Raw genomic sequence first — 19,731 nt, 5'->3', positions numbered from 1 at the left:
CCAATTGAATAATAAAACCTTTTTAGTTTAATTAGAAGACTATATGATCGAGAAGTATCACTTATTAAGTAAAAATAAAGAACGTTATTTAAAATGTATTATTGTTTTTAGCAACGAATTAATATAGTAGATCAAGCTTTAAGTCACTCTGACGTCTAGTAATTATAAATAAATCACATTGATACTTTTCAACGTACATGTCCGCTAGATGGCGTGAAAATTAATTTATACTTTATTTTAAAATTTCTAGTGCATCGAAGCTGCCTTTTGATTAAAAGCTACATTCTAAGAAATTTCAAACAATTAAACGGGTATCTGTACATTTATTTCAGTATGCTGAAACCAAATTCTTTAACTTGAGAGTCCGTAACGTACATCACAATCTAATCCGGAACATTTAAATGTCGCGCCTTCCTGAGGCGGGGATACACTCGATTTTCAGGACTATTCAACGATAACAAGACAACCAACATATATATATATAACAATTGACAGCCAGCCTGGAACATGCCGACGAGAACGATGTAATCTACCGAACGATGTCCTCTTATTATACTAATAATATAAAAATGTGTAATAGATAGAGGCGATACAGGTTTCTTCCGTCACCTCTTTCTGGGCTAACGCTTTCCTAAGTCGTAGTAATATTAGCCAGGCAATGTCCACCGACCAAGTCGAGGTTCGATCATATCAAGAGGCCTTAACTCGGAATATTAACCGCGTAACTTAAGCGGAGGTTACCGCTCGGGACCCATTGAGTCAAATCACTCTATGGTATATCCCCACAAGCGATCTAAGTGCTCAGCGGCTTACCAATCCGCTAATAATCCCAACTAGTACTCATTCCATGTAAGTTGAGGATTAACTGTTTAGAAAAGAATTAGGATAAAGTTAAGTCCACCAAACCACATTGTGTCAGCGCAGTGAAGTCTTTACAGTCTCTTAGGGAAAAAGTTTATGGCCTTATATAGAATGTGAATGTTTTATTGCAATATTATAAGGACGAAAACTGTTCTTGCTAGCGAAAAATTAAGATTTTATTTGTTTTAAACCAATGGAATGATTTTTTGCAAAAAAAACGATTTAAAATTACGTAGTGTTACTTTCTTACGATTTTAAATGCCACAGACAATAAAATCGCTACATTACGCCAGTCCCCAATAGAAGACAGTTGCTTTAATATATACGTCTTTTATAATAAGTAAAAATTTGGCGCCACTCAATTGTTAACACTAAGAACTGATTACTTAAGACTTAATCAGTATTGGGTTTATCTTCTCATTTTATAATTCGAGGTTACTTGCTTTCGTGCACGAATGAACAACAAATCGGAACACTAAGCACGTTTTGAGTAACTGTCCAAACCAGCGACCCCTCCTGGGGGCCGTTCACCTAAGTAAACTTAGAATTAGACAGCCTCGTAACTTAGTAAAAATACAACGTAACTGTTTGTTATATTAGTATGTAACTTTTTTATATCAGTTTGTATGATTTGTTACATTAGTGTATACTCCGTTACGATATATTTTTTGTATTCCGAACTTAGCGCCTTTAGCGCTCTTCCTTTTCAAGTTTAGCCCAGCAAACAGCTTTTGTCAATGTCAAAGGAAAGATCCGTCAGATACCATTGAGAAAATAATATAATAGAAAATATCATTCCTAGAATATTTTTTTTGGAATATTTATATTTTTTAAATTATTTTTTATTTTAGAATAATTAAAAAGACTATATAAACTACTTAGTCAATAATATAAAAAAGAAAATATTCATTAAGTTTTTGCTACTTTTGTTTTATTACTTAGCCAATAATGCGGCTGATTTTACAGATTTTTATTGTTTGTTTAGTGTTTAAATTGTTATCATATTTGTGTTTTCAGCTGATATGTCTTTATTATTTCCCGGTTTCACATTTTCAATTATTTTTAAATTACGCGTAAGTTAAATGTTTATTTAAATGTTATAGTCCGACTAAAACTGGGTAGTTAGCATTACTTAACGCGCGATATAGCGGTTCCGGTCGATGTAGCGAACATATTCTTTTCAATATTCTAATTTTATAAAAAATCAAAGTTAAAGTCAATATGGCTTCATTATATTATCATAAAAATAATTTACATTCTTCGGCTTAAAATTAAACTTACTTTAATTCCTAACTTGTTGCCTACCGAGAACTAACAAGAACCACTGAGTTTCTTCGTTAGAATTTTAATTTGATGATTCTTTTAACTAAAATTTTTTTTCATCTTAAAATTAGAACAATCCTTTTCCATATACCTTTAACCTGAAGATACTCTGAAATAGAGTAATACGCCTTTTGGCACAGCCTGTGCTCAATTAGTTTGTTTGGTTATGAAATCCTATCATCACCAGATCAGCTTAAATTTCAAAACAATCCCTTTTTAGTTATAAATGCTTTTTTAGGTTAAATTTCTAAACGTTCACGTATCATTAAATTATCATTAATTGCCCTTAACTCTATATTTTATAATTATTTTTTCGACACTTGTATCAAACAAAACTGATTAATTTTTAATTGGTTATTTGTGGCTACACAAAGAAAATGCATGTTTTAAAGAGAAAAAGAACGCTTCGCTTGGACGATTTAAAATTTTTTTTTTTCATAATATTAAAAAAGTCATCAAACTGCTTTTCTAAATTCTAATAGTATCTTTAGGTTTTTAAGTCATATAAATCATTAAGTTCAAGAGAAAAAATTAAAGATCACTTAAAACGAGGAATATAAATGAAAAATAAATAAAGCACATCCAGCACAAGGGAAAATTATCCGTAATGCCGTTTAAAACACGCACATTAAAAATGAAAATAATAAAACGCTTTGCAATTAAATAATATGTCACTTAAAATAAAATGCAATTTACCTTTATGAAAAAAATTTCGTTGTTTACAGCTGTCTTCTTCAGAATCTTTAGTGCAAAAATCTTGAGAATGCGTGAAAGTGAATAATATAAGTAATATCCACAATGAACCTAAGCGATTGAGATGTATACTAGACATCTTTCCTCTTAAGCCCATGGCGAACGAATGCCGACTTTTCGCCAATAAATTGTATAAAGTTAATTATAGCTGAAACCGAGAAAGCGAACTTGAATACAAAGTTTAAGAAAAAAGGCACCAAGCGGCGGGACTTTCATTTCCCGGCGATTACTACCTTTTATATTTTAAAAATTTGGCGGCTTTAGCGGGAACTGTCTATTCAGTTGCAAACACAATTGTATTATGCTATAAAAACTGTTGTAAAGATATGAAACTTTATAATATAAAATTATCGAATGACTCAGGTTTCGCCTGCCTTCTGTTAAAATATGAATCACTAATGATCTTTATCACACATGTAATATGTTTAGTTTACTTGCAGTGACATTATTCAATGATTTTCTAGTGGTTTTTTTTAATTATTTAACTTATGTCTTTAATTTTATTTTGCAAATAAGTTATCGACTCATTTATTAATTAAATACCACTTTCTTGTAAAGATTAGTTGTAAATAATTACTTTATTTTTAATAATAAATCTAATGTTTAAACGGGATGAACCATTATGTACAAAATAAAATAATTACGCATATTTACTAGTACGCAAATTGAAGTAGTTGTGAACAGGATGCGTAAGACGTCCACCCGCAACGTGGACAAGATGATTTTGTTAAGAATCGCAATGTGGACAAGATGACTTTGTTAAGATCGGTGGAAAAATCTGGACGCAGGCCGCTTCCAACTGGTCATATTGGAAGTATATGAGAGATGCCCATGTCCAGAAGTAGACATCTTATGGCTGAAATGATCATGATGATGGCTATACCATCATATGTCAGCTGTCAAAAAAATTATAATGATTAAAATAAAAAGGAAATATTCAAACAAACTGAGATTTTTACAAATCAATAAATTTGTTGAGCTCTCATATTATAACTAAAATTAATATATCTATCCTTAGCTGCCATTTACTTGATTCGCCATTTTTCATTCAATGCAAGGCCTAGTTCTTCCCTAAAGATATCTATGAGGGTATATACCATAATCACTACGTTTGGCAGGCGGGTTGGCGATCGCAGTGTGGTATTATGGTACGTAAAGGATGCTGTATACTTATAAAAGGTTAAATAAATCCTTATTAAAATATTATTGATCGAATACTTGATTGGAATTACACAACTTTTATAAAGAAAAAAAGTCTTAGTGTCGCAAATTTTGTTAACTTTGCCTTTAATCAGTGCGGACTTGTATTTGCGTACTTAAATTTTTTTTAACGTTTATTTATGTCGCAATTTTTTTAACCTCTTTATGCTTACATATTTCAATATATAATAGCAGATAAGTTAATGTAGTAATATTTTCTTCAGATCCACAATAAATAGTATCAGCTGTCAGCGTATACATACACACATGCATACATATATATACGTGTGTATATATATATATATATATATATATATATATATATATACATATATATATATATATTTATAAACATATAAATATATATACATATATTTATATATACATATATAACTGGATTCTCTATTACTATTGCCCTGAGGAAAGTAGAATTGCAGTGGCACGGAAACAGCTCTTGCTTGATTACTTCAAGGCGTCAAGGTCATCAATATGGAAACGATCTTCAGTAATGATGAAATGATTGTGAAGAAAATGGTAAAAGTAACTGAAGGACACCCACAGACAGAAAAAAATTAATTAATATGTAATTTAATTTTTTTTGTCTGTGGATGCAAATAGCACACGGCCGGTCATCGAGGCGACCTTTGGGAAGCCTATGCCTGACAGTGGGCTTCTATCGACTGATATGATGATGATGATGATTATTTAAATTTTAGATGACTTATACAGTAAGTACATAACCATTTTGTTTAATTAATCCGACAATTGCTAGAGAATGTTCTAGCAATAATCAATCAGAGAATGTTCTAGATGATTGTTACGAATAAATTCCGTAAACAACGAAAACTTGGAAATGAAATCGTTCACAATGAACCGTGGTTGTGGCAAAAAGATCTGGTGAAAGTGTATATTAGTAGGCCGATATGCTTCAGCGATCAATTCAATACAACAGCTTACTGTCGTTTAGATCACTTTTCCTTGACTATCTAATACAAGAAAGATCGTCGAAATATGTAAGCATTGCTTAGAACAAAATGAAAAGACGAAGTCTTAACTCATACGTATGTGTGTACATGTATATATGATTAGTAAATTGTAATATAGAACAGACACATACTACATAACAATGTAAGATAGATTTAGACCATTTTAGACCATTGCAGATGATTTTATATTTGTTTTTAACTAAACATTTACAGTAATTTATATATAAATATAGATGTAACTGGTAAAGTTGTCGTTCCAATTTACATAATTTTTTACTTAAATACTGTTTCAAAATGAAATGCCACGTTCGAGTTATGAAAAATATTTATAACATTTAAAAGAAATTATATAAAAATATAAAAAATTAATAAACTAGTAAACGTTTAAAATAATAAATCAAATAAAATAAAATAAATAAATTATTTTTTTCAAGAAGTTTCCCATATTTGTGATCCATATTGTTATTTAGATTAATATCAGAAATTATAATTATAATTAAAATAAAAATAGTTTTAGATCTAGTTAAAACTAACTATGAAATAATATTATAATGTTTTATGACTGATAAATACATGACATAAGTTTTAATCTTCGGTTTACATTTCTTAATTATGCGCTCGTAATCCAATTACTTAAAATAATTTCTTCCGTTATTGCACCAGCTTTATAAATTTGTTAATAATTTAATATTTGAGTTTTATGAAAGAAAATAAGCTGAACTTATTATAATATTCTCTACCCTTCATAAAATTAGAAAATCTTATTACCTCAAGTATTACATCATATTCTCAAAAAATATTTGAAATATTAATGTAAATTAATAATCCTAAACAATATTTAAATGGTGTTAACATATATAGATAATGTAAATAAAAAAAAATTATTACTAAAATTTTACGTGTAGGTTAAGCCAAATGACAGTTCTGAGACATCTTTTTTTTTAATTAAGGCTAACAGCGCATGTAATGTAAACATATAAACATTACTTAACATAAAACCAGAAGTTTATTTTTAATATTTTTATGGATTAAATCGAATCTAATTTTAAATAAACTTATATTTTTATTCAATTAAATATATGTATATAAATTAATAAATGAAGCAATAGCTAGTTTTCAAATATTACTACTGTGGCATAAGACAAAGCACATGTGAAGCTTCAGCAAATTAGAATCCAATTACGGCAATGGGATTAGGCACAGAAGCAAACAACACAATTGAAGTACCATAAGTTGGTAGAGAGTTGGTATCGACGGTCGTATTTATTTCTCTACTAAAATGCCTAAAGACGACCCAGAAACCACCGCCTTGAAAAAGGAGCTGACGGATTTGATAGCTAAAGTAAAGGTAAGACTTGGCAATTCATAGCGAAAGGTTTTATACAATTTTTAAAGCCTGCGTTGTTAAAGACCTCTCCACTGTCTTCAAAAATTGTTGTGCGTATCCATAGCTCGTTATACCTTTGTTTAGGTTTTTGTAATATTTCTAGGCAGCTCAAGAACAAGTTGCCGATGCAAAGCTCGGAGAAAAGTGCGGCGACATGGGCGATGTGCCGAAAATAAGATTTGTGACGAAGAAAACGCTTAAAGGTCACATCAATAAGGTTAACTCTGTCCACTACAGCGGTGACTCTAGGTAAGATCAATGAAAATTTGATAGACATCATTTCATTCCCCCTATGTTTTTTTTTGACACCAATTTTGGGGATCTATCTTGGGTGGACAGGGACAATATTTTTCTTAATAATTTTTTCAATTATTTTGTTTTTATGCTCATCGTTGGTTCTTCTCATCGCCTATCTTTTTGTTACTCGTCACATTTTCTATCATTACTTTCCATACTTTATTTTCCTTTCTTACATTACTTTTCTTACATCGCCTTCACCTCCCGACACTATCTTTTTACACTTCTAAGTTTTGGATTAATTCTACACTTATTTCCCATGTTGAAAAAGTAATTGGTAAAATTTTAAAACTACATAACTTGTTTTCATCCAATAGCCCTCAGTGCCTTTAGTCGAAAGTCTTAAACTAATGTATGTAACCGGTGATGTTTTACGGCAGTGAAACGTGACCTCTCACTTCTGCCATCATTGGCAAGTTATCAGCCGATCAACGATACATGGCGTGAGTTATTCTCAGGAATAAGGATATCCGTAGGCGAACATACGTAAACAACATAGTTCAGCTAATTAGCAAGTTGATGTGGCGATGGCTAGGCCACATAGCGCGCAGGACGTATCTGGGACCTTAAGGTTCTGGAAGACAGAGATCACTGACTGAAGCGCAACGTAGTACGTCAACCCACAAGGTAGACAGACAACCTGGTTAAGATCCTTGGGAGACGGTTTGACGCAGGCCGCTTCCTACCTGTTCTATTGAAGATACGGGTGAAGGTTATGTCCAACAGCAGAGAACCTGCTATTGCAGTGATGATGATGAAGTATTAAATTTTATAGTACTTGCAATAGGCGTCGATTTTTAACAGAAACCGGACATATTCTTTATATTAAATCAAAGTGAAAGAATTAAAGGTAAAATATTACAAATAATGACATTTCATCACAACGCAGCAAAGACAAACCTAAAAGTCACTTGGTTCTCAACATAATCACTATAAGTAGGTCTCGATGTTACATTGATGAACTTAGGCGGCTTCTAATAAAAATAGCCTTTTATTTATATCTTTAATGCATATAATGCGTACTCACAAGGTATATAGTATAGGCGACCTTGATAAGATCATCGGAAGACGCTGTAGGTAGGCCGTTTCCAACCGTTCTTAATGATGTGAGAGACCCACATCCAGGAATAGATAATTTACGGTTGGAATGATTATGATAATACTTTCGATTAAAAATAACTAAAGTTTTGGTTGTAATTATTTTTTTAAATGTATGAAATAAAAATCATTTCATTTTCAACCATGTTGAGTTATAAATTAGTGTAACAACATCCGTTATTAAACCATAGAATATTAATAATAACATAGAATATTTAAAAAGTTCGTCGCTGATATGTGTGTAGTAATTAATATTGATAGAATTAGATATTAAAGAGGGAAATTATCGCCATATCATAAATTACTCTGTAAAGTACTGAGTACTCGTATGTGTGTGTGTTTAAAATACTTCAATAAAGAACAAATTAGCAACAATATATAATATATGTGGATATATATTATATATTATACTGCAATTTTTGGCGTGTCATTTGACATTTAATTTAAAAAAAAGACAGGAAGTATATGACATACAGTGTAACTCAATAAGAAGTTCTTTAAAATACCTCAACGAGCAAAAGAAATTACAATTATCGATCAATCTTATCATGTCAGCCACTTTCAAGCGTTGCATAACTGGACAATGCAGTAGTGCTGTTGAGTCGTTGGCAGTATAATCACTCCGAGTTGCTTTTTAGCAAACGAATATAAATAAATAAAGTAGATTATTGACTTTTCCCTCTATCTATTGTTACCTTTCTATGTTTTATTAATTTCAGTTTCTTTATTTGCTTTCTATTTAATAGAAGAGGCTTGTATGCTTCTAATACTGTACGATAAATCCCTTATTTAGTTTCAAATAATCATGTTACGATAAGTACATAAATTAGATCAAATGTTATTCAAATAGTTACATAAGTTGTCATGAAAGATCTGGCTGCCAGTTTAAATTTCTAATTTAAAAAATGGTTTTAAAAAACTATACAACAATGTATTCGCTGATATTCGTATGATTGCAATAAATAAATATTTAATATATAGTATATATTATAGGTTCAGCATAGAAGGCGAGACGTGTTTCTACAAACTGATTCTAGAAAAATTCTATTAATGACTTCGGTTACTTTTACGACTCTCTTCTCTATTCTTTATTATTCTTTCTCTTTTTCATTTCTACTTTCCTCATGGCAGTAGTAGTAGAATCCAGTTATAAATTACATTAGATTTAGGAACGGAATATACATAAATGTATACAGTATTAATGTCGTCATAAATTCTGACTTACATCATGTTGTTAAATGTAAATTAATACTTATAATAACGTAATTGGAACAACTTAGAATATAAGTATTCTATTAAAACTGCGGATGTATTTTTCACTACAATTTTCAATCGAATTAATAAATTTACCATTCTATAAAATGGGTTCCTTCACGGCATCGGTATAAGCGAATAGAGCTGAAGATATTCTTTGACAATTTTAATAACAAAAAAATATTTTTTTTATTCAATTATTAATTATTGTAATTTATTTAAGTAGAACTGCTAGCTAGTAGCGGTAATAATCAAGCTACAATAACATACAAATAAAATACATTAAAAATTATGAATTTTGGACAAATGAGGAGTGGCAGAACGAAACATGATTATTTAAAAAAGTCAAAAACCGGCAACTACTTTGCCTTTGTAATATTAAAAAAAAACATAAGTTTTTATGAATAGATCAGATCTAATCTAAAGATCTAAAGTTTGTTATGTTTTGATTTTTTTTTTATTTATAATTGTGTATCTATTCTTACATAGAAAAATGGAAAAATCAAGTTTTGATCAGATCAGATGTTTGGAAATATTATGTCGATTAATATTATGCCAGACTGAGTATATCAAACAAACTGTTTTTATTATAGACACTGCGTGACTGGCTCCTTGGACGGCAAGCTGATTATCTGGGATACATGGAGCGGCAATAAAGTCCAAGTTATTCCATTGCGCTCCGCGTGGGTTATGAGTGTCGCCTTTGCACCTTCAGGCAATTTTGTGGGTCTGTAATATTTCACATTTATAATAGTATTATAATAATAAAAATAAAAAAATTGACTCTGGTGAGTCCATAAAATATTAACAGTGTGTTTTTGACCGCTTCACTACATAGCGCAATCATGTTAAAGATACTTTATATTAAATAGGTACTATTTAAATTTATTTAAACTAACCTTCATTCTGTTAACCAGAAATGTATTAAGAGACATTTTTTATCGTTACAATATTGACTGATATTACACGCTCTGATGAAGTTGAGATGAAGTAAACCGGATTATTTTTATTACCTCCAAAATAAGACTTCACACAAAACCTAATAGGAACTATGCCTGGTTTATCTATACAAACACGGGTGCAGAAAGTATTTTCTTGCAATAAATGATTCTTTTGTAAGTTTTTACTTTAGTAAAATTAATTATCTTCTTTTTTCGTATTATCTATACATATAAGATTACCGCTCATAACGATATTTCTGGAACCGTAGGAGTTAGAGATTTGAAATTTAGCGGAAATATTCTTTTTGCCAAATAGGTCGCAAAGAGTCCGGGAGACAGCTAATCTTTAAATAAAATAAATAGTTACTTTTACGTACCCTTCCTATTCATTTCTGTTCTTTTTAAAATTGACATGATGCAATTATACATAGCTTGTGGCGGCATGGACAACATGTGCACGGTTTACGACGTCAACAACAGAGATGCCACTGGTGCCGCCAAGATGGTTCGTGAGCTGGCTGGATACGAGGGTTTTCTCAGCTCTTGTCGTTTTCTAGACGACACCCACATCCTCACGGGCTCTGGTGATATGAAGATGTATGTTATTAACATTTGCTAAATTTAACTTTTGCTATTTTTATCTTTCGATTGGCTTAATTTTAAGTAAGCATCTCTAAATCTGCATAATGAACATCATTTACAAATATAGTCCACAATGGTTATCAAATTGAAGTATCTCATTATACATTCGTAAAAAATCGCTATTAAAATAAAATAAAGATAATAACACTTTTGAGTTTTTAAGTATCTTTTGTTTTTAATTTTATCTACTTCGTCTCATATTAGGTACTTTTTAATCTTAAATATTACATAATAGAGTATTTGTTGCGCAGATGCGTTTGGGATTTGGAGGCAGGTAAGCGAGAGATGGACTTCAACGCACACGCCGGCGATGTCGTCAGCATTTCTCTAGGACCTGGTACGTAATTAATTATCTAATATCGTTATTGTTTACTTAATACATAAATTTATCTTTATCATTAATAATTTGCTTCATACAAAATATTTTACATTATTTAGACATGAAGACCTATGTCACCGGGTCAGTGGACCGCACTTGCAAGCTTTGGGACGTCCGAGATGAAAAGGCCAAGCAGACATTCTTTGGACACGACGCTGACGTCAACAGTGTTTGCGTACGATTTGTTCTCTAGCATTATAGAATATTAAAAAGAAGGTTTATTTGTATAAAATTATGTTATTTATAAATGTTTTATTGATGAGTAACGACTTTTTACGTATTTGTGAAAGGGATCCAAAATTTATTGCACATACGTAATACATAATGGGTGGGAGTAGGCGGGGCACATTGCTCGTGCAACCGACGGGCGTTATGGCCCAAAGGTTCTCAAGCGGCGGCCACGGGACGGTAGACACGGCGTGGGTAGTCCTCACACTAGGTAGACCCATGACTTACCCAAGTCGCTGGATGCGGGCAGCACAAGATCAGTCATCGTGGCGTTCTTAGGGAGAGGCCTTGCATTAGTCGTCTTTTGGCTGAAAATATTGCGATGATAATACCTCCTAGAGGTCCAAATACTACCAGTACCAGTTCTTCGGCAAGCTCGGTATGATACACTACAATATTGGAAGGAATAAAGACTTTTTTCCAATACTGAACTTCGACAAGCAGCGGACATTAGCATCAAAACAGACCAAGTTTAAATACGCCTATGTTTCTGGTAGAAAAGTACCGACATTGGCATAGCAACACATTGTAAAAGCAAATTTCAATTCCAATTACAATTCACAGAAGATATGGATGCCGTGTGCGTATTGTGAGCCTAATAGATGTATATAATAAGACTTCGTAATCTAAACAACAACATTTAAATTAGAACGTGCCCGTACAAAAAGTGAATTTGGTTTAAAATTAAAACTAAATTGTAGTACCACCCAAGCGGGCAGGCGTTTGCTACGGCATCAGAAGACAAGACAGCTCGTCTGTTTGATCTTCGCAGCGACCAGCAACTCGGGCATTACACTCCTCCTGGCAATAGCGGTTTCACCAGTTGTGGTAAGTATTTTTTTCTAATAACTGAAGTAGACTTAATGACAACCCTTGACTTTTGAAAAAACCTACTATACTTGTTTTTGACTTTTCTCAGAACGCGTTTGAAATGCCCATGATCTTATTTTAAGTTGTTTGCAGTTTTTATCAAATTGGGCTATTCTAGAATTCTCCTCATAACATGAACAAGCGACGACTGTAAGTGATACAAGGCAGAAAGTTATATGAATGAATATCGCCACTTTTAACTTGATTAACCTGCATATACTAAATGGCAAAATATAGTAAACGAATAAAAAATGTTTGAAAACGCGTCTAAACAAATTCGCAAAAGTTAATTAGAATTTTTCAAAACTTTGTTAATTCATATCAATGTACTAAAAAGTATTCCATAAAACATTTACAAATTCAGTTCATTTTATTAAACAATATTATTATCTATATGTATTTATACACAAGGGATTTCCACCTATGTACTGACTTGTAACGATATCTCTTAAACCGTAAGGCTTAGACTTGAAATTGGGTACAAACATTTCTTTAAGTTTTTCTAGTAAGTCATAAATTAATAAAAAATATGCTATACTTTGTAACCTCATTCAATCAGAATTTTATATTAGTAGTATAGTTACAATAAAATAAAGTTGTCATAAATAAGTTGACAGTATTCCGCGGGCGGTCCTGTCAAATTCAAATAAACGAACCTGATTTATTTAGTCTCTACATAACTGTTATTGGACACTTTTTTCTTGTTATTATACTTTTATTCTTCTTTCATAGTTTCTGAAAGGAAAATTATATTTATAGCTCGATCATCTCTTTTGTTTTTTGAAAACGAAAAGACGACGTTTACTGAATGATGTTTCATTTAATCGTCATCATAACAGTGCATAGCAAACACAATTACATAATGTCTTAGTGATTACCAACAATAGTCTTATGACATCAGACTTTTCATACAAAAACAAGTTTCCATATAGTTTTCTAATGAGTACAAATATCAAATAAGAGTCGGGGAGAACGTTGATAATAATTTTTTCAAAAAGAACAAAAATTATTAACTAATTTGTATATTAAGGTTAAAGGGTTAACTGTAGATGTTATCATTTAACTATAAGATGTCTACTGCTGGGCACAGGAGAGGCAATAGATGTCAAAGTTCGGGCTGGATGTGGTCTACATCCAGCAACCTTAACAAGGTCGTCTGTCCAACCTCCAGGGGTACATCTCTCGCTGCGTCTGACAGTCTGTAGTCTACTGAACTTCAGAACCTTTTGGCCCCAGCGGCAATTAACTTCAACTCAATAACGCTAACCTAGGTCGGTTACTTTCATCTGTGTACGGATCTCATCTGTAGATTTCGATGACGATCTCAATCTTCAATATCAAATATATATACACACACATATATATATATATATATATATATACATGTATATAAATATATGTGTATATATGTATATATATTTATATATATATATATACATGTATATATTAATTATCGCATAACATATATATTCGCGACAATATACCTACGCTCTGTATGATAAAATTGAAAACGATCCGGAGTTATTATGTGTATTATGAAGTTGTGAAAGAGAAACCTCAGTATTTAAAACTAGTAATCATTTTTTGGGCAACTGTGTAGAGTACTACAATACACTGCTGTGTAATGTCTTTGACATGTCAAAAATTTACAAATTTTTTTAAACAAAATGAAGCTACAAAAATCATATCTCAGTGTGAATTATATTTTATATATTTTAAGTCTTGGCATGGATTGCTCTAATATAAGGATATTGTTAAAGCGAACAAGAAAAGATAACTTTTAATTGATTGTGGGCTCTTCTCCGATCAAGGCGCCTTAAGAAACCTACGTAGTTTCAAATTTAATGATGCCATTGAAGAGGACCTGTACTCCTCCCTCTGCACTCTACTCATAACTATTCAAGTGGTTACATTACATAGACCTAAGTCAATAATAATACAAATTCAAATTCAAAATATCTTTATTCGAGTAGACATTTACATGCACTTATGAATCGTCCATTATTTTAACATTAGAAGTGACCAAATAATCATTATCATTTGCTTTTTTTTCTCAGCTCTATCTCTGAGCGGAAGATATCTACTGGCCGGCTCCGATGACAATTCAGTTCATTCCTGGGATACTCTCAAAGTAGCCCACACAGGTTTGCGCTGTTCTATTTTTTATAGACTGTATTTACTCAAGGTGTTAATAAATATATCTCTAATATTAAAATAAACAGGAATACGAAGCTCCAAGAATAATATTTTCATTTCTAATTTCAGGGACCCTTAACGGACATGAAAATAGGGTGACATCTATTTCTGTTGCGCCAAACGGTATCGCCATGGCTAGCTGTTCCTGGGATCAGAGCGTCAGGGTTTGGGGTTAGTTGGCACTACTGGCCACCGATTATAACGTAAGGCCAAAGACGGAAAAAAAAGTAAAAATACGTAACACTTTCTCAACTTCACTGACTCTTTTCGGTCGAAGGTTTGTTTTTCATAATTCTTCTATTTATAATCTTCTTATGTATAATTCATATTTTTTCTTTTAAGACTTATAGAAACAAGATTTAATTCACTTTTTCTTTTTTTCTAATATACGACGGATGTAAGTAACAAATCTATTTAGACTCGGCGTGTTTTTGGATTATATCGATAAGATAAGTTTGCACGCGAATATTAACGTGTCATAGCGTTAAAAGATAAGAAAGGAAAACAAAGAAAACACTTCGATATATAAAAAAACTAGAGGTTCTAGTTATTTTCTCTTTTTGTTCTATTTAACTAAACCATGTTTACAAATTACATGATTACAAATGATCACTGTCATGCACTGTAAAGAGAAGTGATAATTAATATTAAATAATATATTATATATTAAATAATGTATTAATATCCGTAACGCATTTAATTATAGTTTAACAAGCTGACATGATTGGATCATCTCAACTTGATCCATGACAAAGTGATTTGATTACCCACCAATGCATTATTCTTCCTACGATAACGGAAACAAAAATACTTCCGAATCATTCTTTACCATTTATAAGTTACATTATTTTAATTAGAAAATTATTAGATGTATATGTTTACATTTATAACTAATAATTTATATAATTGCATATTTAAATATAATTTATTTGTTAAATAAATAAATCATTTCACTGTATTTTTTATTTTATTTCCTCAATCGTAACATCTCTATTATTTTTTATTATAGCGTTAAATGTTTGTTGAAATAGGAATTTCATAAATATAAGATGGATACGGATTCTAATAGATATTTTGAGATTTAAATTTACGTGCAAATAATTGAAGCTTTACTCTGCGATCTTAGAAACCTATATTAGTGTCATGCCGCTAAACGAAGTTAAACAGAAATAGAAAATATTGTAGTTAAGTCAAATATACCTTACAATGATAATTTAATCCTGATGCGAGTTGATCATATACGAGATAAAAAGCCGCTTCTTTTTATGCACACGCTTGAATTTTCGTTCTTTTATTTATTTTAAAATCCGTGGTATTTGAGATACGCTGTAATTACTACGAACTTAAAAAACAGCTTCCAAAACTTATTCATGACTGAGCCTGTAGTCCCATATGCAGTCGTCAATCAGTCACAAATACAACTAAAGATAAAGATAAAATTCGTTTATTCAACATTAGCATTTTTCATGGACCTGTCAACTTATTATCTATTTATTTTTTAATTTATTTTATTTTTGACGCAGCTTCGCAAGGTGTTATAGTTGTGGAGAAGAAGCAGGAAAAACTCCACAACAACACATCTTTTTAATAAAGTTTAATACATATTTACACAAATACACTTTGACACATATAGCCTAAATTAAATCAAAATAATCAGGCGATGTCACTGCCAAGGAATCTTGTCATCTAAATATACATTTATTAAATTATAACCTTTTTTCGTCAATTTATTTTTTTATACGCGTTTTGAATTTTTAACGGTAGTCCAATAATGTTTTGCGGCATTTTATAGAAAAATCTGATTACATTTATGAATTAGTCTTTTTGCAGTTGAATTTTTGGTTTTTTACCGGTGCCTTACACTATGGAAGTCCCCTATTTTTTTAATGTATTATAATAATTATAAATATACAAAGTATTATCAAAAATACACGCGCGTCACCTACATTACACTTTACCTGGGTCAAAAGCCACACAGGCGTCGTCGGTAATGAGGCAGCCGACTTGGCAGCAAAGAGTGTTTTATGCCTACTTCCTTCGGCTTATGTCTACTTCTCAATGAGTTTCGTGAAAAGCGCAATCCGCGCTGAACACAACCGCATTTGGCAGGCTAGATACAAGAGCTCGGCTCAGGGTCGACATACCATAGAACTTCTTTCGAAACTCAGCGACACAGGTACTGTAAGCAGTACCTGCACCGTTTTATAATAATCGATAATGACACTTGCCCATGTGACGACTCCACAGTACAGACTTTAAATCAATTACTCAGACACTGTTCCCGATTCGCATTGAAAAATTGTAAACAATTATTAATCGCTGTACTCCTCCCCAACCCTCTCCCAACTGTCTGCGTTTAGTTTAAGCGAAAAATAAATATAATTTAATTAAAAAAAAAAACACTAGCGATACAAATTAGAATTAAAAAAGCTTGAAGACAAGAGACAACGTAAGGCCTCCATTGCATTTAGAAATTGACTGTGGCAATCAAGAAAACCGGAGAGTCTACATAGTTTAAAACATCACCGTTTATTGTAATAATATTAGTGGTGTTAGATTTAACATTCGGTAAAGAAAATTTTATGCATTTAATTTTTTTAGACTACTTCTTAGACTGCACTGAAACGTGGTCTTTCTCTTCCGTTAGCTCAAATTCGATTTGGCTGTGGAATGAACTTTATTCGGAATTTCTCTACGAGATGGTATCTGCAATGAAGAGATACGATATAGCCCATCGGGTTGGCAAGTTAAGGTGGCAGTGGGCATGCATAATAAATAACTGCTAAAGCCTAGTCTAGAGTGAAGATCATGGCTGGTAAGCGCAATGCAGGACGTTCGTCCATTCATAACGTGAAAAGATGACTTCTTTGGAAATCTCTGGAAAAGACTCCAATTTAGGAGGCTCTAACTATGAAGAAGACTCCAACAGTGAATATCCTATCGCTAAAATGATGACGATATTCACGATGACAATTTCTTTGAAAAAAAAAAGATACAATCGTTTTGTTATAAAAACTTATAGAATATATGCTTTCAATATATTTGTAAAAATAATAAAACCGCAGCCACTTGTCCAGCGACGTCTGAAATATTTTTTCATTCAGTTGTTTTCTTTACTAATGAGACGCCTGACTATATTTGGCATCGAATGTCGTTCATTTGAAGTGAAGCCTAGTTTAAATATTGCGTCCGTACATAGGCGTCAAATCTTTTAAGTACAAGTTTAAAATAATATATATGTGTAAAAAAGAGTAATGTGTAAAAATCCAGAATGCATGCAAAGTACATGTTTCTTATCTCTTTCATTTCAATCACATTAAACAACTGCAAGAATTGTCACGGATGTGGCGGGAAACAAAGAATTTGTGTATAAGAGTATTATGTAAACAGGTCGCGTCGATTTATGATCTCTGAAAACATCTTCTGCCATTTCATTACAATCTCTCTACGAGCGAAAATGTATTTTTGGAAACGCGTTGTAATTCCAACTAAATTAGTGAAACTAGCGTACATACTTATAATTTTGATATTTGCATTAATAATATATTTTCATTGGAATTATAACGATGATTCTACGAGAATGGAACATTATAGTCCAGAAATGAAACAATTGAGTGTAACAAGTGGCACATTAAATGCTTTGAATATGTCAAAAGATTTAAAGTACATTCTCCGTTGGATAAACCCGAAAAATGGTCCCGTAGAAAACGGTGAAGGTTCTAGGCTTTTCTTAACAAAAAAGTGCCCTTGGAAAAATTGCTATTTGACTGATCAAAGCGAAATTTTGAATGTATTTTCTAATTTCCGGATGGTTCTTTTCGATGGTCCGGATATTGAATATTTTCAAAATTCTCGTAAACTTCCAAAGAGGCGTAGCTTAAATCAGAAATTTGTCTTTGTCAGCGGTGATTCAGCTGCCTCTTTACCTGTGTGTGATGAATTATGGAGCAATTACTTCAATTGGACATGGACTTACAAACTGGATTCAGATTTGGTTTGGAGATATTTTTTGATTAAGGATAATAAAGGAAGTATAATTGGTCCGAAGCAAGATATAAATTGGATAAAAATAGATAATATGACACCAGTTGACAGTAAGTTTATCATGAAGTTAAAATCTAAACAAAAAATTGCTGCGTGGTTTGTGTCTAATTGTAAAACTCAAAGTCGTAGAGAAGAATTTGTGAAAGAACTACAAACCTACCTGAATGAATATCAGCTTGAAATTGATATTTACGGAGCTTGCGGTAAATGGAGTTGTCCGAAAGGGATAATGAGCAAATGCCTTCAGATACTAGAGAGAGACTACTATTTTTATCTCGCATTTGAAAATTCCATTAGCGAAGACTTTGTGACGGATATTGTCCTGCACGCTCTGAACCATAACACCGTACCTATAGTTTTTGGTGGTGCCAATTATTCATGGTAAGTAAATCTCTTCTTGAGCGCTGCTAGCCCAGCGGTAGAGGCTTGAGACTAGTAATCGTAAGTCGTTGGTTCCATTTTTTCGGATTCGATCGATTCGTTCTCTGCATATCATAATACCACACTGCGATCGTCAACCTGCCTGTCAAACGTGATGATTATGGTATAACCGCCCATAGATATCTCTGAAGGAAGCCTATATCTTGAAGTGGTTGCTAAGGGTTGAAACGATGAAGTTCTCCTCTCTTCTCTGGCATATGATAGCGAACGCTTTACCATTTGTACAATTCGTAACTTGTTCTATTTCTTCAAAAAAGTTTCAACGTTTAATTAAGTAAAATAATTTTAATATTTATTTATATGTTGATGTAAGTCGTATAATGATAGTTAGTTGTTTTTACACAAATTGTTTTATAAATGATTAATAAAAGTTTATGGAAACTCTACTTTCTGGAAAGAAAGCATATTTATGAAGAATCACTGCTAACTAAAACATGCCCGGTGCTCTGCTCAAAAATGTGCCTAAAGAGGGAGGCAAACTTCTATTTATGGATTTAAATCATTATAATAATGTAGTTCATACATTTATTGTAGCTTCTTGCCGGAAGGGGCGTATTTGAATGCTGCAGAATACGGGCCAGAGGGTCTCGCGCGGAGAATGTTCGAGATCATGCGGAATCCTTCTGTATATCAAAGATTCTTCAGGTGGAAGAACCATTACTCATACCATGAACCAAATGAGTCTCCCGAGACCGACAACTACTGTGCGCTGTGTGCCGCCGCAAACCTTAAAGACTTTAAATCGGTTTCTATAAAAAATAATTTCAATACTTGGTGGACGAAGGATGTCAAATGTCCGGAGGAAGATCTTTTCCCACAATAATAAAATAT

The 19,731-nt window shown here is 32.1% G+C and overlaps 2 protein-coding genes across 2 annotated transcripts; both read left to right on the top strand.

Moving 5' to 3' along the window:
- The first annotated feature begins 6,402 nt into the window (after window positions 1-6,402).
- Gbeta76C (guanine nucleotide-binding protein subunit beta-2) lies at window positions 6,403-14,591 on the top strand. Its single transcript, XM_068763906.1, has 9 exons — window positions 6,403-6,471; window positions 6,614-6,759; window positions 9,753-9,886; window positions 10,532-10,697; window positions 10,994-11,079; window positions 11,181-11,296; window positions 12,051-12,177; window positions 14,277-14,363; window positions 14,485-14,591. Exons 1-9 carry the CDS (start codon window positions 6,403-6,405, stop codon window positions 14,589-14,591), a joined length of 1,038 nt encoding a protein of 345 aa, XP_068620007.1.
- Window positions 14,592-17,872: 3,281 nt separating this feature from the next.
- Window positions 17,873-19,723, top strand: LOC137930514 (alpha-(1,3)-fucosyltransferase C-like). Its single transcript, XM_068773831.1, has 2 exons — window positions 17,873-18,840; window positions 19,435-19,723. Exons 1-2 carry the CDS (start codon window positions 17,873-17,875, stop codon window positions 19,721-19,723), a joined length of 1,257 nt encoding a protein of 418 aa, XP_068629932.1.
- The last annotated feature ends 8 nt before the right edge of the window (window positions 19,724-19,731 follow it).

This window comes from Battus philenor, unplaced genomic scaffold (assembly GCF_028537555.1).
Source record: "Battus philenor isolate CCGP_79_NKW_IND1 unplaced genomic scaffold, ilBatPhil1.0.hap1 SCAF_1, whole genome shotgun sequence".
Lineage (NCBI taxonomy): Eukaryota > Metazoa > Arthropoda > Insecta > Lepidoptera > Papilionidae > Battus > Battus philenor.
This window is presented reverse-complemented; position numbering and strand designations above follow the sequence as displayed.

Excerpts from the sequence above, each read along its gene's own strand:
- Gbeta76C (XM_068763906.1), top strand. The coding sequence starts at position 6,403 with ATGCCTAAAGACGACCCAGAAACCACCGCCTTGAAAAAGGAGCTGACG. Across the intron at positions 6,760-9,752 it reads CACTACAGCGGTGACTCTAG|ACACTGCGTGACTGGCTCCT; the intron begins GTAAGATCAATG and ends TTTTTATTATAG. Across the intron at positions 11,297-12,050 it reads CTGACGTCAACAGTGTTTGC|TACCACCCAAGCGGGCAGGC; the intron begins GTACGATTTGTT and ends ACTAAATTGTAG.
- LOC137930514 (XM_068773831.1), top strand. The coding sequence starts at position 17,873 with ATGTATTTTTGGAAACGCGTTGTAATTCCAACTAAATTAGTGAAACTA. Across the intron at positions 18,841-19,434 it reads GGTGGTGCCAATTATTCATG|CTTCTTGCCGGAAGGGGCGT; the intron begins GTAAGTAAATCT and ends CATTTATTGTAG.